General features: G+C 39.1%; 1 protein-coding gene across 28 annotated transcripts in view; it reads left to right on the top strand.

Annotated features, from left to right (window-relative positions):
• The window catches only part of LOC144933525 (neurexin-1-like), a 290872-nt gene that overhangs the window by 236324 nt on the left and 30843 nt on the right, over positions 1-23705 (top strand). For all 28 annotated transcript variants that reach the window (XM_078858396.1, XM_078858387.1, XM_078858386.1 and 25 more), the window contains one exon: positions 11385-11556. In XM_078858396.1, coding sequence (XP_078714522.1) covers positions 11385-11556 — 172 coding nt within the window. The remainder of the gene's footprint in view (positions 1-11384; positions 11557-23705) is intronic.

Raw genomic sequence — 23705 nt, 5'->3', positions numbered from 1 at the left:
ACTTAGGTTTGGAAGGTCTGCTATGAATTTTTTACTCCAATGAAAAATCTTCTCATTTCACCTTGTTACCAGGAGAATCCAATACTGCCTATTTGTTCCGTCTGCCGCCTTTTATTATTAAACCTTTCCATTTTATCTTTTCATTATTATTATTATTGTTCAATGGTGCGTATTTTCTGGTATGTTAAGTGGCCGTTCAGGATCTAGCTTGGTCCTCTATGGCGCAGTGATGGATGCTTTCTGGCATGTGCGAGACTGAAATATGCGGTGCTTATCGTTGCTACGAGGAGTGACGGAGCAAGGAGATGGACATATGTTTTTGTGTGGGTTTTAAGAGGTGGTGGTGGTGGAGAGGGGTTCTGGGGTGTAAATTAGATGGACTGCAAGTTATTAATGGTTTATTATTTCAACACTGGCGGAGCTCACTGCCATATCGATTCTGGTGCAAAAAAAAATCATAAATTCTTACAAATAATAAATGGAATCATAATTTTTTTTAAATCGTGTGCTTATCATCCTGATCATGGCTAACAGTTACAACTCGGCTAACTGTCTCCCACACTACCAACGCATATTTGTCATGGCAGTGCGATCCAGTGGTTATTGATTTTTCTCTTTGCCACTGATGAAACTCCACATGTAATATCCAGTGCAGGTGTAATAGTTTTGATGTCAGTAATGAAGCACCCCATCAAGAAGAAGTAATTCACAATGATTTACAAAACACAAAACAGAGTTGACATTTTACTTGCTTTAACCGTAAGCGATGTTTAACATAGTAACACAATTCATTAGAGTCATTTGAAGAAACTTAATTTAATGCCTAATATTTGTTTTAATGTCCCAGTATTGGGTTAAATTATAATTTTATTTATCTTGGTTTATTATGAAATTAATTCAATATCAGTGACTGGTAATGAATGTGAAATAAAAAAATGCTGCTTCTGTGAACACAAAATGCTTAAATAGAAATAATATGATTTTTACCATCACTGAATATATGTTAAGAAATACATACTTATTTGTGGGTATTTTGAACAACTACTTTAACTCATAATTTATTTTAAATATATTGTTAAACTACCAATTGTTGATAATAATGGGGAAAAAGTTATTCACAAACGTGCTTTAAAGGAGGTGTTTGTGCTTATAAAAAAAAAACCGTGAGATCTTCTTTCTTTATTTTTTTGTTGCGCCATTAGAGCATCTGTTAGTTTTCCGCTTGACTTGCAATGGCAGGTAATAGGGGAGCAGGGACAGTGATGAATGCTTTATGACAGCATGCCATCATCCACAGCTAATGAGGTTTGCTGCCACGTCCTCATTGACAGCTTGGTTGGTAAACCAGGCACGGACCCCGAAAGTCTCTACGGATGATCGTCTAATCTGCAGTTTTACTTGTTTATTCCGGAATGCATTAAATAGCTACTTTTTTTCCTCCAAACCGATACATGCATCCGCAAGGTTATCATTTAAAACGGGTAAATGATCGCTTTACTAATTTTAAGTTGAATGGCAAAAATGCACATAGCATGACAGGTGTGTTATTCTAATTAAATGATTGTAATCAAGCTTGGCATTTAACAGTATACGAAGCAGATCATACCACGCGCAAGAATCATCACACGAAATAATGTAAAGTACACATTTGCATCATGCAATAGCATTTATGGTGCACATTTGATCGAAATTGTTTCTGTTAATGTCCATAATACATTAACTATTAATGTTCCACAATCATTTATATACATGCACTAATGTGTATGTATGTAAACAAACAAAACACCGTGCATGGATCAATGCTCTATGTCTGGCATGCAAAATGCTCTACAGGAATTTGCCAAAGAGTAAACATCTTATTTCAGAAGCAGAATGATGTGACGCGATGAATGTCATTGGCCATAATGATCACCTGACCTCTTCAAATTGACCCTTACAATTGCATTGCAGGAATGCTGCAAATCATTCTCCCTCACACATAATCTTTATGTTTCAGGAACATTATCTAATGTATTATTCACATTAATTAACAAGTCAGTGTGATGTTGAAAAATAGTAGCTCCAGTTCTTATGATAGTCGGTTGGTCTTTAATTGTGATTATTTAAGATATTTTTTGGAGTCAAAAAATATCTTAAATACTCAATGTTTACAGCTCCGGCTTTAAATCGTATGAAATATATATATTTGTTTAATTTAAAGTTTAGAAAACCATAACACAGTTTAAATTGCATTATTAATTATGTTAAGCCCTTCATCATTACATTGCTAGATAAAGGCCTCCTTATGCCATATCAGGCATGGAGGTTTTTAAGCCATACTTCACACTGGTCAGTTTTGGTTCAGGAAGGAGGGGCCAGCACCAGTTGACATATCACTCACCACTAATATTCGAAGTAGCTGGAAATTTGACTCAAAATGCCAGGTTCCTGGGTTTCTAATGCAGTGTGCCACTGCTCCCATTCGCGTTAAAAAAACAAAACTTAAATATTTGGCTCTAATGAAAAATCAACAACATAGTAGGAGTACATCAAACACAGAAGATGTTCTTAATACGTGAATATGTTTAATATACTAAAGAAAGGAACATCGTGTTTTGAGCTAAATATGCCGGGAACATTTTTTGTGATCGCGTGTAGACAGCTGTGCATGAGCACAAATAAAAAAACTCAAGACACATGTCAAAACCAACAGTGCCTTACAAGGGAAAACAATGTAATCAAAAGACGAAGTTTACTGAAATAGCCCTTCTTCATAGGAAAGCAAAAAGTGCCACTGCTGTTCCTATGCAGAAGGATAATGGCTCTGAAACGTTATTTTTTTTTATTTATACTTGGGGCAGTGTCAATGACAAATGCAAGACCACTGGATTCACAGTGCAGTGCGCTAACCACTGCATCACCGCTGCCCTCTAATTTTTTTTTATTTTTCCCATTACCGTTTTTGATAGGTTAGATTGTAGCTCGTAAAGGAAGTATAACATTACCAATTAAATTTGTCCTGCAGCAAAAACTTCACAAATTGAATCCCATGAATTCAACTCCCGTTGGAGGTCAACTTAACTTCCTGGAACGCTCTTCCGATATTCGGACGCCACTGGAGCTATGCACTTTTAAATATGTATTGAAAACTAATTTCTTAGAACTGATTTTTGTGTTTAGTTTGTTGGCCTTCCCCCACACCTCTGTTTAGTATGGTTGGCGACGTATGGTGCGAAATAAGTTAAACATGATGATGGTGATGCTGCTTTATATCCCATTTGTCATGTGCAGGTAAAAAGTGAACATTTACAGTACTCGCCTATAAATACTAAAACAGAGAAATGGATTGCAGTGACATTTCCTGCTTTTAGAAAGCACCAGTAGCGCTGCCATTTATTGTGGTCGAAGGCAGTGCTGGTGACTGCCCGTCATTTGCAATCAATTGAGAGTTTGAATTGGGCAGTCAATATAGAGGAGCCTGTGTTAATGTTAATTTTGAGAGGTGGTCGCCATGGGAAAAAATCCGACTTCAAAACTTGGAATGCTGTCCTCATGTAAACTCTAAGGAAATGGGTCTCAAATGGTGATGAATTCAATACAAAAGACATATTTAAGTCAAAGTACTTAAATGCATTCCCAGTACACTCAAATACTTTAAGTCTGTTGGGAAAAACACAATAAAACACGATTGTACAAAGGGGAAAATGAGAATTAGCATCTTTAAATTTGTTTGAGGGGAGATTAAAGATGTTTTGTAAGACAACGAAATGCAGTAAAATGTCACGTTTTCATATATAAGCAGTGAACACTTTATTTGTCTTTTTGGATAATTATGCTATTGGCAATCATATCACGAGACGAAGAATCTACGAGGAACTATCACAGGGCAGTGTATCACCCCGTGTGAGAGAACAGTCTGTGCAAGGAGACATCACGAAGCTACACGAGGCAGCAGCACTATTCCACACGCCCTGCTACATAGCGCAATGATTGTCGCATTACACTAAAATTTATTATAATTACCTGTTTTATTTTTCAGAGCTGGAATTTTTGCCAAAATAAGTTGAAAACCAAATTTAATCACGTGTTTATTTTTAAATCCTTTATATTAAGTTCACTTGCTTGCTTGCTTGCACGCTTACGACCGTGCAAATCTTTCGGTCGTTTTTTAACCCACTTCCCGTGATCCAATCGAGCTGACATTTTGCACACAGACTCGTTGTGCGTTACAATTAATTTTCGTGAAATTTTTTTTCCAAAATGTTACAATTTTAAGGTAAAAAATATATATATTTAATTACCAATTGCTTAATGGTGGCAGGCAATCATCTTACTCATAGGTGGCAGCCATCTCAAGCCAGAGGACGAGAGGACTCTAGCCGCCACGCATATAAAGGATTTATAGTGAAAAACTTTGTTTTTACGGGTTAATTTTTTCTTTCCTCACCTGAGGACGGCTGCTTGCGTTGTGGCCGAAACGTCGTGAGAATTATTTTATATATTTTATTTTTATTATTTCATTACTTCCCTTCTACGTGACTTTACCGAAAGAACCAAGAAGATGAATCCCTGCAGTCACGAAAGCTTTAAATCGAAATTTTACACCTCCGAATAGTTTACAATTTTCAGCAGAGGGTTTTTACTTTCTTTAAAGCATTTCATGGGAGTCATATTGCCTCATTTGATGTTAGGGCTTGTGACAGTGCGTACATACTAAAATAAGTTATAACCCAGTATTTAAACATTTTTTCTGTTTTTTTTCTGAAAACATGATACAATAAAATATTATATACATGTTGTACTCATTTGCTATTTCAGAAACCTGACTGTACATCTGGTAGTTTTAAAAACCTTATATTGGTTGGTCTTAGTAAGACGGCAGAGAAAAGTGAAAACACCCAGCTTGCTCGGGCACACATGCACAGGCTGTGCACTGCGTTTAGCAAAGTCAAACGACTGCAGAAAGAACATTGCTGTTTCAAGCACGAGTCACACTCGTTGTATGTAACACTGAATGATTTGTGCTTAAAGAGTTCATGAAACGGTATTTATCAAACCCCTTCAAAACAGCATTGTATTGATTAGATTTTTTTTATTTGTGATTGACCATTGATGTTTAAAATGTTGAATGTGTTTAAAGCACTTTAAAACAGCTATTGCCTGTGAAAAATGACTGCGATTAAGCACATTACTGTTTATAATTCAACATTTCATTGTCACCGTTTTGTTATTCTGAGTCATTGTGCTTTTGTAGATTTGTTTCACTTCGGTGGCTACAATTTTGGAAAAATGTCACGTCTTTATTATATCATTGGCATTTTTTCATAAGAGTCATTAGTCATTCATGAAATGTGCAAAATTCCAAAACGTTTGTGATTCATGGTTTTTTTTGTGCTTAAACATCAACACAATACTGGATGAGGATTTTTTTTTCACGAAGAACAACATTTAGAAAAACATGTTTATATGGCGTATGTAAATGCCTCCAAAATCATGCTTCCATGAATAACTAAAATGTTGGTTTAAATAATTAACTAATGACGGTGATAAATTACACTTTTCAATCTACTGATTGATGAAGACCTCCCCAGGTTTTGTGGAAGAGGTTCCAATGGATTTTTTTTCTGGCACCTGCCATATAAACGTGAAATTTCCATGACTATTAAAGCCACCTGTGAATGCGAGTATTGCCAAATGCGTGTTGTAGCATGAAGGTACTTTGTCTTGTGTAAGCTGCGATACCATGTCTCACGTAGACAAGCGTGCTATGCTTGTATATTCTACAACTACATGAAGTAACGTTACGGGATCTATCAACACAACTCTGGTTGGAATGTTTATAACCATATTTGTTGGGAACTACTAGCTAATGGCCATTGTTTTGCCAAGAAATCCCACCAAAATGTATTTTCGAATTAACGTCTGGCTCACAGTTATGAGCTTGATACTGTGAGTGGCATTGCCACGAAAGCGAGTGTTGCTCTGTCGAGCTGCAGCTGTATGAACACCTGAGAGAAATCCGCACATCTTCCATTGCTTCCTCCGTGCACGTTCGAAGTCCTGCCCACTCTCATCTGGATGGATGTCCTGCGGTGGTGACGTGGTCGAGTAATAGCGTGTTTGTCGCTCCTTACAGAGCTTCACGGCTCAAATCCAGTGGCCATCCTGGTTCATACTGCGTGTGTATGAATCTTATAAATCGGCGCAGCGTACTTGATAGTGGACCTTAATGATCCCGTGACGTTATTTGAAAAAGAGTAGACCACGTGTGCCAGCATCATAGCTTGCATTATCCAGCCTTTTTTTACGCAAACATTTATTTCGATTGGGTAAAAAACTAAAGCAACATCGCTTAATAGCGGACAAAATATTCATCCGTGAAACAGAGCATCTTCACAACAGCCTTGCAGTGGGCGTAAGAATGGTGCTAATACCAAATGTAGAAATTATTTTCAGTTGCGCCAGGGAGTGATGGCGGGACACCACACGGTAGCACACGCACAGCGGGTGGTGCATACGGCCACGTGACCCACACCCTCTGTGCGCTGCTCTCCGCTCGCTCAGTCCCCTAATGATGCGACGTTACCACCGTTTGCCACGGCTGTGGGAGCTGCCCTGCTGTGCCATCGCTGAGGCCGCTAGGGAGGAGGAGGAGAACGTGAGCAGTAAACACAGCCACCTGGAAAGCATTGCTTGACAATGCTTTACAATGCAAAGCATTGCTGCAATGAAATGCTTTGCAGCCGTGCTATCTGCGCGGCCAATTGCAAACGGGTTTGTCGTCATCGCCTCGCCCGCGAGGGGAAATAGCCTTGCCGACTGCTGTGTTCTGCAAAGAATAGGATATTTCTATTTGGCACAGATATGATATTAACATCTGAGGTGCACTCATTGTACCATGTTGTCGACTTCTTAGCGAGAATTATCTGTTACTATCGGCCCACTATGATGACACAAGACTGTGTTCTTACTTAGGGACGTTGAGATTGTGTTTGGTAAAATTAATATTATTATTTTACTCAGCTTACGTGTGCAATGCAAACAAGGTTATCGCTGGAACACATTTGTGACATATTGTGTAATGTCAGGCAAGAGACTTTAGGCTGGCACACATGATAATGCACCCTCACTGGCTTTTAAATCGTGAATCCAGCCATGCTGTTTGGTAAAGGGGGGGGATACATTTTGTTATTTCACATTTATGATAGTAAAAGTAAATTTATACATGAATTAATATTTTCCCGATTTGTAATATGCACAATATTCACTCACTTTTTAGGAGAGAGATAATGACTTATAGGCATGAGGAATCATAGACAAGTGGGAAGGTCGCCAGGTGGTGAGCTGGCATCAACAATTGCTCAAGCCCTGCATTCCTCTATATATGAATATGTTATCAGCCAATTAATGAGTATTTATTAATGGGAGGAAACTGAAGCACGCGGAGAAAACCTCCACGTGCAAGGGGGGAACCACTGTCCGATACAGATGGAAACATGGAGTCCACGTTTGTTGTACCTCTTCATTGTCACATTATGTACTCAAACTAAGCTATACTTTTCCAAATTATTTAATGATTTCGCGTTGACAGTGGTGTAGAAGCACACAAATCAGAATATAAAAAATAGGTTCAACACATTTTAGGCAATGGCTGTTTTTCACAGCATGTGCTGTTATGTTCCGTGAAAAAGGTCTTTGCCCAATACATTACCTCTTTTAGATATATATATATATTTTGAAGGAATTGTTATTGACACGTGTGGTGAGTTTTGTTTTGTTATATTCGGGAGGCTTTCATAAGGCACTTTAAACAATAAAAGTACATAATGCTGCAGTAACTTAAAAACAAAATCTGTTTTAAATAAGAGAGAAATTTTATGAAGTGCCAAATATGAGTGTGAAAATAATTTAATACGTGTCAATTATATGTACGTGTTTTAATTTGTTCTGCATTTATTTTAGTATTTGTTTAATATACACTAGCTGCAGAATTTTATATTTGAATATAGTTAAAATATACAATAGTTGCAATGAACATCTCAAGTGCCATTCACAAACTAATCCCTTGTAATTAACCTGTCACAATTACGTGTCTTGAAGCTATGTTTCTAATCCAGTGCAAGCATGGATTGCAGGCGTTGATAATTCAAAGTTTTATACACAAGAATTACAGCTGGAGCAAATACAGTCATTAATACCGACCCTATTTATATATTATCCCTCGTATCATATAATTTCCTCGGGGACATGGCCAAAGTGACCGTGTTGAATATGGGGCCACTTTGAATTCCGTGTGCACGCAGCCTCAGCAACATTGAGACCCATTTACAGACACACCAGATGGCAGGCACAGCTGATGGCGCTGTGCAAATAAGCAGTAAGGGCATCACAGCAGATTAAAGGAAATGTTTCTCATGTTGCAAAATTATAACCTGACAACAGTCGTCGAGTGATGGTGCAGTGGGTAGTAAGCACACCGCAAGATTCACCTGGTTCCCGGCCAGCATGGTCAAACAACCATGTGGACCAGCATGGTGAAGTATGGGGAAACAACATCAATTACAGATTTGAAGCTTTTGTGACTGCAAGGATTCATATTCTTAGGTTTTTTCGGTAAAGTCACGTAGGTAAAACATTAAAATTAATAAAAGTAAAATAAAAAAAAAAATCACGACGTTTCGGAGGCAACACAAGATGTGATTAGCCATGCAAAACAGATTTAACTACACTTATTTGGCCAATCTTATTTGACAGACAACTATTACAGGTTTACCATGTTTAGTTGTTTTCTCCTTTTCACAGGTTGAGTCACGAACCGTACCTCTCCATAACAAAGGCTCACCCTCTTAAGCCTCACCTTATCATATGAATAAAAAGTGTGATGTACTTGGCCCTTCCGCCCTCTCCAACCATTATATAAATGGAGTGGTAGCTCCTGCAATCTCTCATTTACTTGATACAGCTGTCGTGGCTGTGACGGTTCCACCTGAAGACGGAAGCTTGTGTTGCCTCCGAAACGTCGTGATTTTTTATTTTATTTTACTTTTATTAATTTTAATGTTTTACCTACGTGACTTTACCGAAAGAAACCTAAGAATATCAATTACAGACTCGGTGTAGGGAGGCTTTCAATCAACAGTGGATTGACAAATGGGCTGTACAATTTTAGCCATTAATATAACTACGGCTAGAGGCTTTCAAACTTTCATTTTGTTTTGACTTAAAGCTTTCGTGACTGCAGGAATTCATTTTGAATTTTGTTATCTGGATCATGGTTCAACTTAATTATTAAATATATAGAGAGCTGTGTGTTTGTCTTTTACTATAAAAGGAAATAATACATACATTTAGAGAATACAGTGCAATACAATTTGCACGGAAATATGCATTGTATTGTATGGAGTTCGTTTAATAATGTAATTGACGTTTGAAAAATAATGTAATTTACCCAAAAATGAGTAAACTATTGTGTATGTATTAAAATAACCTTCATTGTGAAAACCTCACATTGTACTTTGCTGCTAATGGATAATACATCCTGAAAACAAAATTACCAGGCAAACTTACTGATGCGATGAGAGTGTATACATGTGACAAACAAGCACTGCCAATTCTTGTTTTATTCTTATCTAAGGGTGCATACATAAATACCATGTCCCAACAGTGAGCTTCTCGTAAATACATCCTCTTCTGTGCGCTGGGTTCTGTTGAATTATTTTATGCAGTCACAGCTGAAGTGGTGCATTTACTCCGAAATCCAAGCCAACATCATTTCGCTTAAAATTTGGCAAGATGTTCTCCACAAACATATATGAGCCATCAAAGCAAGCATACGGGAGACAAACGTTTATGAGGGCCAGCTGCAATGCGTAGTATCGTCTTTTAATTAGTTCAGAGCAGAGCACAGAGAATCCTTAAACATGGCATATTGATCATTGAAGGTGGTGTGATTGGTAACAATAACTGGAATCATGTTCAAGGCTCACGATCTCTGTTTTGGTGGATCTTCGTAAATTGCTATAATTTTAATTTCCATTTAGTATGGCTTTTTAAACATGCAACTTCTACACGGGCGTCTGACAAAATTACACACAAGCAGTGTCATTATATTGAGCATTGATGCAGATGCTAATGCTCATGCTCTCAATTCGTACGGGTATAGTTGTTCACCATCTAGAAATATGCATAGGGCTGTTCAATGTTAGACTGCATTGCCAATATTTAAGAGGTTCTACATGGATAGGCGTAACAATCTCGATCTTGAAATCTAGTATAGTGGAAATATTGTAATTATAAAAGAAGAAGCTTTGTGCTTCATAACTATATACACGACTATGAAAGGTAAATGTTACCTGGAAAACGTGATGTGAATATCCCACTGTACATTCAATAAATATGAATATAAACATATTATAAACATATTCTTCTAAATTTGAGCCTTAGTCCTTGGAATGTGGCATGTAAATTTAACAAATTATTTTCAATAAATATAAATAATCTTCTTCCTGCCATAGCATCTGTCACATAATCTCACTACTTTATTTAGTTATCTGTTTATCAAGCTGTATATACACAACAATGAAATGGCCTCACCATGAAATGACACTGGGCTAAGTGTTGGCAATGACGTTCATAACGGCAATGGCTTTAAAATACCAACCGTCGAAAATTAAAGTCAACGACTTTGAAAAAAATGTATACAGATTTTTCAGTACAAATGAAAGGTTGGTTACTTTAGCAATAATTTTGTCACATCTGAAATGACAAAGTTAAAATGCATTAGTATTATTTTTACCACTGTCCTAACCATATCAATGTAAATTATTTCAATTATAAAATCCCGGTATAAATTGCAGCGTATCAATATTAATACACACACGTATAGATATGCATACAGCATTCATATTGGCTGGTGCCGTGGCAGAGTGCCCAACACTGAACTCACAGAAGTTCAAAAGACTCCCATCAGTGGACACAAGCCATCATTCCTCTGGGGTCACCACTTTCTTGAACATCAAGTCTGATCGTTATTATTTGGGGAAACCGGTCCCTGGCATAGTGACGTGGAATTTTAGCTCGTGACTTATCAATGGTATTGGCGGTGGGAACCACCCATGGGGGATTCAATTGTATTTACGCATTAATGCAAATATTGAAAGTTTCAGGATGCAACTGTGGCGCAGTGGTTATCATGCTGAGTAACAATTGCCAGCGGCTAACATCAGTGGTGAGTGATATCTAAACCGGTTCTAGGTCCACATTTCACCAACCCACATTGACCAGCATCGAGAAGTATGGTCAAAAAACCCCCATGGACTGTGAATTGTGATTCCATTGTATTATGACGTTTCACTTATTGTTGACGCAATGCTGTTTTTTGACCCGTCGATGTTTTTCTGTTGCAGGAACATGGCAAAATCGGAGTCAAATTTAATGTCGGCACAGATGACATTGCCGTCGAAGAGGCAAATTCGTTGGTGAATGACGGCAAGTATCACGTGGTGCGGTTCTCACGGAGCGGTGGAAATGCCACGCTACAGCTCGACAACCTCCCAGTGAATGAGCGCTTCCCTTCAGGTGAGTGCCCCCCTCTCGCCCTGAGTGCCAGGCTAGGATGTAGTCGATTGCCCATGTTTTTGAACCGCTGAGTATTTCGTATTGACAAATGTGATGTGCGCTGTGTGTGACATGAGGAAATGAAGATCCGTATGTTGTTCTGTTGATTGTTTTTCTTTCGATGTTGGTCTTTTTGTTAATATTGATGTCCTCTTAATATACGCGAGTTATATTAGCAAACATATGCTAAGAAAATATTGATACTCAGTTGACAGTGTTGTAAATAACAAAAACTCAACATATCCATAACACTTCCCTAAAGAGGACAACATATTTATAATCGGTCACGATTTGGGCAATGTCCCTTCTTCAAAGCAATGGCTATGCTTTTGCCATTAATAAGAGCTATTGCCTGAACTGTCAACAATCAAACAGTTATTTCTTTCATGATGTGTGAGCACGTAAGATATCAGGATAATTTTTGTCTTTCCAACTAAGCAGTCGTAGTTATTATACTAATAATTATAATTATAAATAAAGAGATGACATATATAATTGGCGAGCAGTGGCGTAGCACTTATTGCACTGTGCTAATAACCGAGCCACCAGAGTTCAATTCCCAGCCATGGGCCCTCACCATCCCTTCACCAACCTGCACTAAACAGTGTGCCAACGTATCGCCAAACAACCCCCATAACCAACACAGCACGAGGAGGCCTTCATCCAGCAGTGGAAAGACAAAGGCCTGTACATTATGCTTTAAATTATTACTTATGCTGTGCGAATGTCGCAAATACATTTGTAAATGTTTGCGTGAATGTCATTTTTCATTATTTTTGAATAATTGCTTTTCTGCCTTACAAATTAAAATTGTTCATTTTGTATTTCAATACTCATTTGTAGAAATAAACATTGCAAGGGGCAATTTAGATAATCAGCTTTAACAGGTGGATTGGGTGGAAAATGTTTGCACAAAGTTTCAGTGCAAAACACATTTCATTAATTGGCATTATTTCTTACATTTTCATTTGTATGAGGTCGCTGTACAATCTGAAAGGATGACCAACATTCATTTGTTATACTCAATCTAAGTGACCATTTTACTCGAATGAGTAGCCAATTTCACACCTGTTTATGTCTAAGCATTTGTCACCCACAATAAAATGTCCAGCCTTTGAAATTAACATAGAAATTCATCCTGGTCTTCGAAAGTTAATGGGTTAAATTATACTTTGTTTTCAAAGGGGAATTAAATTGCATGAATACAAATTAATGTCACCTTTGCTTTTATTCCGTGCTATGAACAATAAAGTAGCAGTCAACCTTTAAATGGGTTTACACGTTGATTCTAAGGCCGTCACTGCTTTTGTAAATGGACATGAGCTGAAGAGATTTACAATTTTTATTATCCACATACATGATGGAATATTCGTTTAGTCAAGGATAATCAAGGAAAGTGAGAGGTCTGCCTTGGGCAACCTTGTGTTAAATTCATCTTAGGAAATTGGGTACAAGTCACGAATGTTACTCATTTTATGCTCTAATTTTTTTTATGCATCTCCATCTAGGACACACTGGTATGCTGATGTGGTGTAATGGTTCTTCACCCATTCGATTTGATCTCCCAGCGTGGCAGTTTAAAAATGTGCGAGTTAGCTGAATCCCTCCAGCATCACCTTTGTCCACCCTGCAGTATAAATGGATTCACCACATGTAGTCGATCAGCAGGTCGTGTGTGATGGCATAAAGTGTGCGTACTCCCAGCTCTTCCTAGATGTCTGTCCAGCATGGAAGAGTAGGCCAAATACCTTCTAGAGAGGCTCTCTTGAGCTTCCTGTAGTGGAGGCCCGTCTTTAGCAGCTGTGTCATGACCAAGTAGCTTCAGGGCTGCACCTTTATCTATCACACAAGCATAAAGCAGAACGCCTTGAAACAACAGATATGTAATATTTAACGTGAGCCATACACGTTAATCATTCAGGGCAGCACTGTTGTTGTGATGGCAGAGACGTTCGAACAGAATAAAAAAGCGAGTCACATAAGGCCTCGCCATCCTGCCTTCCTCCCTTATACTGCAGGAAAGAAAAGCACCACATGCAGGCCCCCCCATGCTGGGGAGAGATGTAATTTGTCCTTGCCCTCAGGATAGGCACAAATTATGTACTATTCCATATAATTATTATAAATCTAATTTTCGCCCACAAAATGCTTCATTTGAAATGGCATCACAGGCTATATTGCAGGTGTTAGCAATGATAATTTAGGAAATGATTCAGAGTTCTCTAATATGCACGTGGGTACAAGGTAATGCTTTGCTTCATACACATATATTTTACTGGCAATTCAGGAGTGGGCACTATCAAAATAAAGAGTGTTTAGCAAGTGTATGCATTGCTATAAGATTGCTTTATAAATCACAGAAAAATCCAATGGCAAACTTGTTTCTGTTTTTGTTGCTATAATGAATTCCATGTAACCTGTACTTTGTCACTTAATCGGGGCTTCTCTGATCGTTCATATTTTTTCCCCTGGTCATTTTGAAATTGTAATTAAAACAGCTCATGGTGCACGTGTACATTTGTATATTATATTACGTAAAAAGGGCTAAAGGAAATATATTCTTACTCGAGATTATGTATTCTTGGCAATAATTATTACATTACAAGAAATGCTTATTGAAGATTCCAGGTTTGCAATTTATTTGGCCTTTTAGTGAAACAGAAAAGGTGACTGAGCATGATAGCATATATTTATAAAGAAAATTATTCTAGCTGTGACCATATGGCTGACCTTAATTAAGTCTCTTCTAAAAAATTTCACCCTAAAAGCTAAATTTAAAGCTCATCCATTGCCAAACACCTAAACTTAGTGGGTGAATGACACCCACATTGTAAAAAAGGACCATTAATATATATTTTTTAAGCACCAGTCCATGAACGTTCGTGTAATTTATGTTTGGCAGATCTTATTACTTGATTTTATAACCACAGGGCCAAGTGAAAAAAAAACCGAACCACCTTCTCATTCCCTTTCAGCATTTGGGAAATGTATAGACCCCTCTCTGATTGATGCCTTTTCAGTGTATTTCAAGCTACATGTGAGTCTTGATTCATGGCATCAGAATATTTAAAACAATTGTATCATGACTTAATGTGATAGCTATATTATGGAGTTGGAGTAATTGAGTAAATTACGTGACGTAAAAGTACCCAATGAAAATTATACTTTCTCTAGATTTGTGTGGCTCTGATAACTTTTTGTCTTCGGTACACATTAGTATTACCTAATTAGAGCAAAGTACTTTTGAACATCGCTTACATTTTTTTAAATTCTTAAATAAAAAATATAATAGCATTTTCATTTAATAATGGAAGACTTCCTGATTATATACCTTCGTTACAGGAGGGTCTTCATTTGGAAGCTTGAATAGTTATTTTATTGCGTACAAGCTTGGGCACAGTGCTTGTCTCAACACTGCAATCATACACAAAGGAAGGCAATCGCATATATAGTGCTCATCAGTGTACCACTTTTGGTTCTAGAGTCAAAATACACTGTAACATGATAACAAATGTATGTTAATAGCTTCAAAAGTCAGTCTCCACTTGTTCGCCATCATTGTCAACACGTGTCTGGATTGTTGCAAATTCTCAGAAGTGGTTAACATTTTTTCGAAGCACCCTGTATATAAAAGTGTCGTTAAACCCACCACCACCCGACACAGAACATGCCTAAGTGTAGTGTTGAACTCGGAAGCACAAACTTGACTTGAGGGCAACACGTTTATTACACAGCCCCAACAGGGCTAACTACATACACGTACACACTCCAGACCATAACAGGGGAAGAACACTATTTTAACAGGGTAACTACATAACCGGGTCAGCCAGTAACATTCCGACTGACCCACGATGCCGAGCGAAGACCGAAGATCGGAGAGACGGTAGCACCAAGGGTTGATTCCAGAGAACAGCCAAGAACGCTCTCGGGACCGCCCCTTTATGCTCCTGGGCGTGGCCTCGCTCCGCCTTCGGCCACGCCCCCTTCGAGACCTTTCCCGAAGGATCTTGACCGAGCATCACGTGTCCCTCAAGCCCCCCTCGGGCCCCTCTCACTACCCCGTCCCGGTCACGTGCCCTCTCGTGTTCACCCAAACGACCACGTCCTGACTTGCCCTCTCTTAGGCCATCACCAAGGCTATGTCCCCTAGGGCCCGTTCGCATGCCGTACTCACTCTGGTCCCAGAGAGAGGTTCCAGATGCACAGTCGCACTCTGATGACAGTGCCTGGCTGCAAACACCAAAGTGACACCCTTAACGTCACTACACAAGTACAGCACACCGGTGTGTTGGAGAGCAAGGCCACAACATTTACAACGCCAGTAATTGCAACTAGCTTCATCAGGCTGTGTGCTCTACTATTAACGATTTGGCACGTTCTGTTTACGTGACAAACCTTACTAATTGGCTGTGTCGGGTGTTGGCGGGTTTAACGACACTTTTATATATTTACGCGATCTAACCCAAAAAAAAACTGCATTATAGACAGATGTCTATATCAGTGGAAGAATGATTAATAGTGAGTTTAAACTATTGCAAATCAGCCAGCCATCATTAGGTATTTCTATTAAGCAATAGATACCAACCAGTCACCTCATTAAACATCTTCACCTGCTCTTAAGTTCTTCACCTGCTCTCTATAAAGCATTATAATAATGAATGTTGGCTCAGCATACAGCCTTGTACTAACATTGTTTCTGCAATTCTAAGCTAAATTGCCTACATCTTTCGATAAATCGATGGTAGGAGGATTTTACATGTTGGTGGACATGGAGAACCTCCAAAAGTCTACCCGAACAAGATGATGATTCTCCAAAATCCATACAGATATGGCATCGGCCTATGTGATATAAGGACATCTACTCATAACTCAACATAGCTCTACCAGAGGCAGTTAAACTCGCACAATCATCTTTATCGAAAGTGCTGGATTACAGGCACAAAAACCATATCATTGTAATACAATGATTAACCTATGACAATTTGAATTGCTTTTAGCTGGGTAGCCTTGAACAACGATGAAATAAAAGCAAGAGGACTGTTATCACAATCTGGGCTGTAAACATTTGTTTGATTACATATATATAGAATGTCAGAATAGCAGGAGCCTGAACATTTTCAAACCATGTCTCTCATGTGGAATTGTCAAGTACTGGATGGTTTGTTTGGCCATCATAAACATGTTTGAAAATATCACTGTGTCGTGTCTACAGTATATGCAAATATGTCACAAATTGCAATGAACAGGAATGTAATTCATTGTAAAAAAAGACAAAAACAAACTGGCTCTGCATACCGAGGTCAGGTGCACCACAGTTTTCATATGCATGTGATATAAAAAAACACGGCCATGCTCAGCTTATCAGTTATAATGGAATATGTCGTTTTGTCGTAGAAGTAATTCTCCTGTGACAGCTGACCCCGACTACGATTGGAGTCAGATCTGCAATGAGGATAATGGTGGAATTAATAACAGTGTACAACGAACTCCAAAAAACTATTAATAAATAATTTGATGGGTATGCTAAAAAAATATTTTCCTATCGTACTCCGTTATGTACATAAGTTCCATTGTGAGCGAATTATTTTAATGTATAAATTATTGTGTAAATACATCGTGCTTATTTGGAATAGAATTTGAACCAATAGGGAAACATATTTTACATTTTTGCCAATGCTCCCAATTATGTCCATTCTACCATCTATTGCTAAAACAGTGCTCAGTCCTATTGGCATCATGAATAGCACATAATCTTCTCCAAAACACATGCGGTATATGCATGCAGTGTAATATGTTAATTATTTGCTACATAATTACTTTTATTTGGCATGTTTGTGGATCGGGCATGGGGTAGCTGAGCTACAGTTGCCAATTGTATGAATTAGCAAAGGGTAACTAGGGCAGTGAAATTTGCTAATTAGACTTGAGGGGCAAGGGTTATTATTGATTGCTGATAGCGCCAGCAGCATATTGACTGGAATCCATCCATCATTACATCCACAGTGTTTTGTAGAGTCATCACAAGAATTAGGCCTTTGTTTGCAAAAAAGTGTTATGCCAAGCAGAAGATTTATGACTGAGGAAGACAATTAGTATTGACTTGCTGTAGGTGTAGCTTATATTGCTTAGAGAGGTACAGAGACCATCAGTGACGCAATTACAGATATAAACATGAGGATGCCATCACATAAATCGTGTGTAAACAACCATTTTAATTCATATTCCTATAGTCATTATTACTCTTAAATATATTAGCAATGAAAGGTTACAAAAAGTGTGAATTGGTTAGCTTATTGAGATAAATAAACAAGGTTAATCTAGCATCGTACCGGTCTGTGATCACTTCTTGAGCTAAATTTGTTGATGTCAGGGACATCTCTGTTCATCTGGGGTTTGTCCGTTAGATTCAAGTCAATCTCACTTTTTTATATCATCATGTGGACATCTACATGTCTAAGTTTATAGGATAAAGAGACCGCTTCATGAGTAAAATACTTTCCAGCAGTAAAATATTGAAAATGATTTAATCTACAAGAAAACAAGAGCACGGTTCATAACTTGACATTTCTAGATTTATTGGAGAGAATTGCACATGAAGAGGAATGCAAATGTAAGTACAGTATCTACTAAATAGATGTGATTATATATTATAATTAAAAACATTTGGCAGATATATATACAGGACTGGCAGAATTGAGATAGGCAGGAACGGGGGAGATAAATGGGGGTGATGTGATCTGGTCAGGGCAAGATAAAGTTTACACCAGAGGAGGAGAGTTCTTGTTAAGCGCAAAAGGCAAAGCATCATTATTGGGATACAGACCGTTTCGTCCAAGGGTAATTTTAGCGAGATTTAATAGACAACCCCTAAATATGTCTGTCATCCATACATATGCACCAACATCAGATAGTGCAGAAGAGGATATTGAAGAATTCTATGAAACGCTGGAAAGCAGTTTAAAGGAACTGCCTAGGAAAGATATTAAGATAAGTGTGCGAGACTGCAATGCAAAAATTGGGAAGGATATCACCGGATGGGAGTAGATCATGCAACGGTATGGATATAGAGGAAGAAATGAAAGAGATGAGAAACTGCTAGAAATTTTTTCAAAACACGACATGCTATCCATAAGATTTTTTGGGTTAGATCGCGTAAATATATAAATGTGTCGTTAAAACCCACCACCACCCGGCACAGCCAACTAGTAAGGGTTGTCACGTAAACAGAACATGCCAATTCGTCACTAGTACAGCACCCCGGTGTGTTGGAGAGCCAAGCCATGACATGCTAATATGTAATTCTGAGTTCAAACAAAAAGACTGCAAAAAATGCGCATGGAGGGTGCCACATGGAAACCATTATATGGTAGACTCGCCTTTTGCCCGTCCAAGGACGGGTGTATTGCAGTAAATCTGAAACTTGCAAGCGAAAAGCAGACCGTGACGTGATATTCATTGCATCCATTCGTGTGCAATTTGTAAGGCCACGGTGACACAGATTTATTTCATTTAAAGGTTATAATCCCTTGTTCATCATGACGTCCTTTTTACTTTGATGTCTCAATAGCGTTACGGAGATCACGTGACGTGAGGGTTCTGCCTTTGTAGTGAGGGTTGTAAGTTGACGCCGAGGAGGAGGCACCTCGCCCCCCCATGTAGGTGATGTCACCCGCTAATTATTATGAATAGGGGGGGTCCATTTGGAGGACGTCACCTTATAATGATTATTAATGAGGGGGGCTGTTCGACGTGGAGTGACGTCATGCGCATTAAACACTGACATTCTTGGGTAAATATAGTAGTCAATTTGAACCTTATGGTGGTGCCCCGGGGTTCCATAGTACCCTGGCTCTCGCATAATGTCCGTGATGCAGTCATTTTTAGTCTGTTGATGGTCGGCGATGCGGCAATCGACTCATCTCGACGAGCTGTACACGATGCACTATTCAAAGTTGAAATTTTCAAAAACGGAATTTTTTTATGCTAATGTTTGGCGTTTCCACATCGCGGAGTAGCACTGATTTCGGATTGATTGGTACCCCAGTCGCAGAATTAAGTTCACCCCTTGAAAAAATAGTCTCCCAGAAATAAAATATTTAATTGCCTCGGCCATTTTGTATTATTTGGTACCCCGGGGTACCACCATAAGGATCAGTAGGTAATGTTCGACAGACGCTGGAAAACATCAGTTTGGCAACGCAGAACATTCCAAGGAGCCTATGTGTCATCGGAGCACAGTGTGGATGCAACTTATGACTAAAACTAAAACGTATATCCACAATGCAATTTGAGAAGAGGAGGAAAATAGAGGTACGCGAGAATGAGACGAGCAGGAAATATGAAAAGGAAATCTCGAGTAGAATCAGGGGAGCCTAGTCAGCAACCTTGGAACTAGCACAGGAACAGATAAAAATGAAGCTAAAGTTAAAGGAATCGAATGAGACGGCGACTAAGTACAAAAAGCTATACAGTGAGGTAGGGACATCGGTATGAAAGGATTAGCAAGAATGGCTGGAAAAACAATGTAGCAACATGACATACTATGCTGGAGAATACAAGACCAGGGAGGTGTACAAACGAGTCAAGAGCACATATAGGAAGTGGCAACCAAGGCAAACAGTGGTAAGACGCAAGGATGGTAAGATCTTGATGGACAAAGAACACAAAGAAGAGATGGACTGAGTATTGCAGTGGTTTCTATAGGGATACGGATCAAAAGAGAAAGAGCTGCTGGATGAACTAGAAAAGATATCCCCACCACTGAGGGATGATGAAAACGGTAACATTGTATGACAAAGTATATAAGGCAGTAAAACATATCAAGAAAAACAAAAGTCCAGGTGTGGACAGCATAAGCGGAGAAATGATAAAAGCTGGAGGGAAGGAACGTATAAAAGAAATCCATGGGCTACGCAAGCAAGTATGGAGAGGAGGGAAAATACTGGAGGAGTGGACAAAATCCATACTTGTGATGATACCCAAGAAAGGAGGTCTCACCGATTGTAAAAATGACAGAACCATCGCACTAATGAGCCACATCGGGAAGATACTTATAATAGTACGATTAAATCGATTAAAAGTACAGACTGAGGATTATTTGGTGGACGAACAGGCAGAGTTTAGGAAAGATAGGAGCACAGTACAGCAAATCTTGATGTTAAGGGCTATAGCAGAGAAAGCAAAGGGATAGAATAGGCTGATTTACAACTGTTTAATAGATTTCCAGAAAGCAATCGATTCGACTAAGCAAGATATAACGTGGGCAGCATTAAGATCATATGGAGTAGGGAAAAGACTTGTACAGATTTTGTATTATATCGGTGAAGGTCAATGTCAGCAGGAAAGTTTGAACAGGAAATAGGAGAATAGTTCCCAACAACAATAGGTGTGCGACAGAGAGATCCACCATCGCCAAACATCTTCGTCACATACTTGGAAAGAGTGATGGATGTCAGTCCAGACAATGGCACAGGAATATCTGTGCGAGGAGAAATAATAAATAACCTGAGATTCGCAGTTGTTATAGATCTGATAGAAGAAAGCTGTGTAGTACTGCAGGAAAGTGTCCATACGCTGAATAAGTCAGGAAAGGATTCAGGACGGAGGATTAACGTGGAAAAGACAAATACGACGGTGTTGCGAAGGGAGGACATTGAGAATGAAGTAATAATGGAAAGCAGCAAAGTTGTGAATGTGAAGGAGTTTGTATACTTGGGAAGTCTACTGACATGGGACAACGACTATAAGAAAGACGTAAGAGCGAGGATTGCAAAATGAGTAATGGCGGATTCAATAACATCTGGAGAAGGAAGAAGATCAGCTACAAGACCAAACTGAACATCTTAAGAACATGCGTGTTTTGTATGCATGCGAGACTTGGACGTTAAAAAAGACCGAGAGACAAGATATTGTCACGAGAAGTATACTGCTACGGAAGGACACTACATCTAAGCTGGACCCAAAGATTGACCGAAATAGAAATAAGAGGAAGCTTTCACACAGAAGAAGACCTGATGCAGGCAGTGATGAGAAGGAAACTGGCACTATTTGGACACATATGTACGATGGTTTACAACAGGAAAATTAAAAGTGTGTTGTTTGGAAAAATTTAAGGGACCGGAAAGAGAGAAAGACATATTAGAGAATGGCTTGACGACGACGACGTCACAAGAGATTGGTGCCAACAAGATGTTGAACTACTTGAGCATATTGGCACAAGACAGATGAAAGTGCAAACAAATACCTAAATGTGCAGCGGACAACCTTCAGGCTATCGTGATGACGATGGGGTATGTGTGTATACACACAAATATATAAATATTGTACATGGTCGTGGGGGTGTTTGGCCATACTTTACCATGCTGGTCAGTGTGGACTAGTGTACGGGGGTGATCTAGGACTGGTTCAGATCTCGCTTGTCACTGATGTTAGCCGTGAAGTCAGGTCACCAGATCAGAGGTCGCAAACGGGTTTTGATTCCTTACCCGTACCCGGCCGCACCAGTGTCGCAAACGGGTACCCGTACCCGTACCCGTACCGGCTACGGTACGGGTATCGGGTACCTGATTGCGACCTCTGGGATGAAGCCATGTTGCAGGCGCGGGTGGGTTGATTCTTGGAACTTAAATTGTGAGACGAGACAAGACGTTGGGAAATGAGTGACAAACGGTTACTCACCAGTGACTCACGGTCTACCCGTACCCATACCCGGCCGTACCAGGGTCGCAAACGGGTACCCGTACCCGTACCCGGCCGGGTACGGGTAGCCGGGTATCGGGTAGGGTACGGGTATCGGGTACCCGGTTGCGACCTCTGCACCAGATTCAAATTGCAGTGCGCCAACCACAGCAACACCGCTGCACCCCGAAACATCTAATACGCACCTCCGATAAGCACAGTTGGCTATGTACAGTGCGAAAGAAGTTCAACATACATGCGTGCATACATACACATTGATGGCGATCCCAACGGGTGGTGCCCATCTCCAACAGTCGATCGATGGGTTCATAGCAAAATGCGATGACTGCGAAAATCACCGCTCCACCCCGAACCACTGAGGCCCAATTAAGGACAAACTTTCTCGAATGTGAAATAAGTGTTTAATCATTTCTAAGAGCATCCATAGCGTCGGACATTTTTAGTGCCCCACATTATTATTTTTCTTATCATATAGAGAGAGCTTATGTTAATATCATGTGTGTGAAATTTTACATTGCATACGTGTATAAATTATTGGTAACTTCGGAACATTTCTCATTACAGCATGGGTTATGTGCTTCTCGGTTTGGTTTTATGTTATGCATTAAACACAGATTTCTTATTTTAGGCTTTAATCATAGCTTCCTTGCAAAGATTTTACTATCTGAGCATGGTCTATAAGAAGTGTGCATGCATAGCGTTTATCACCTTGGTGAATTTGTAATGCTTAGCATTTAAACACACCCGCGTGGGATATGTGTAAAGTAGGTACGCTGAGGTGCACGTTAGTTTTTTTACGAAAGGTTTTGTGGCAGGTAAACATAAGAGTCTTATCATCTGATTCACGTCAGGACTAATGCTGCAACCAATACTGTGCTCACAAACTGTAGTCCGGTCAGCCGTAACAATCAGTGCTTTTAAGACTGGAGTAAACACGTTTTTGTTCAGTTTAATATAGTTTTAAAAAATTACGTGTCATTTGCGGTTCTGTCTCAGCATTTTGCTGAATATGACACATGGTACAAATCGCGGATTTGATTCATATATTGACCACCACAGTTTACTCTAAAACGTAATGCAAAGAGTTTATTTGGCCTAACAGTTATGCACATGCATGCGCACATGTGAACGTATTATGAAAGTGTAAGATTCCATTCTCTTTGGTTCTTTCGGTAAAGTCACGTAGGTATAAAATCAAATAAATCACGTTTCGATCGCAACACAAGCGGTCGTCCTCAGGCGGAAAAACAATACAATCCAGCAGTGGAACTGCTGAACCAGCGTTAGTATTATTCCTCATTTCACGTGTTTGTTTTTAAATTATATATGTTATAGATATGCCATTTACTAAAAATGAGTTTACACATTAGTTTATACTTTCTGAGCCTTTTATATTTTAAAATATACATCAA

This window comes from Lampetra fluviatilis, chromosome 7 (genome assembly GCF_964198595.1).
Source record: "Lampetra fluviatilis chromosome 7, kcLamFluv1.1, whole genome shotgun sequence".
NCBI classification, from domain to species: domain Eukaryota; kingdom Metazoa; phylum Chordata; class Hyperoartia; order Petromyzontiformes; family Petromyzontidae; genus Lampetra; species Lampetra fluviatilis.
The sequence above is the reverse complement of the archived record's forward strand: the minus strand, read 5'-3'. Positions and strand labels throughout refer to the sequence as shown.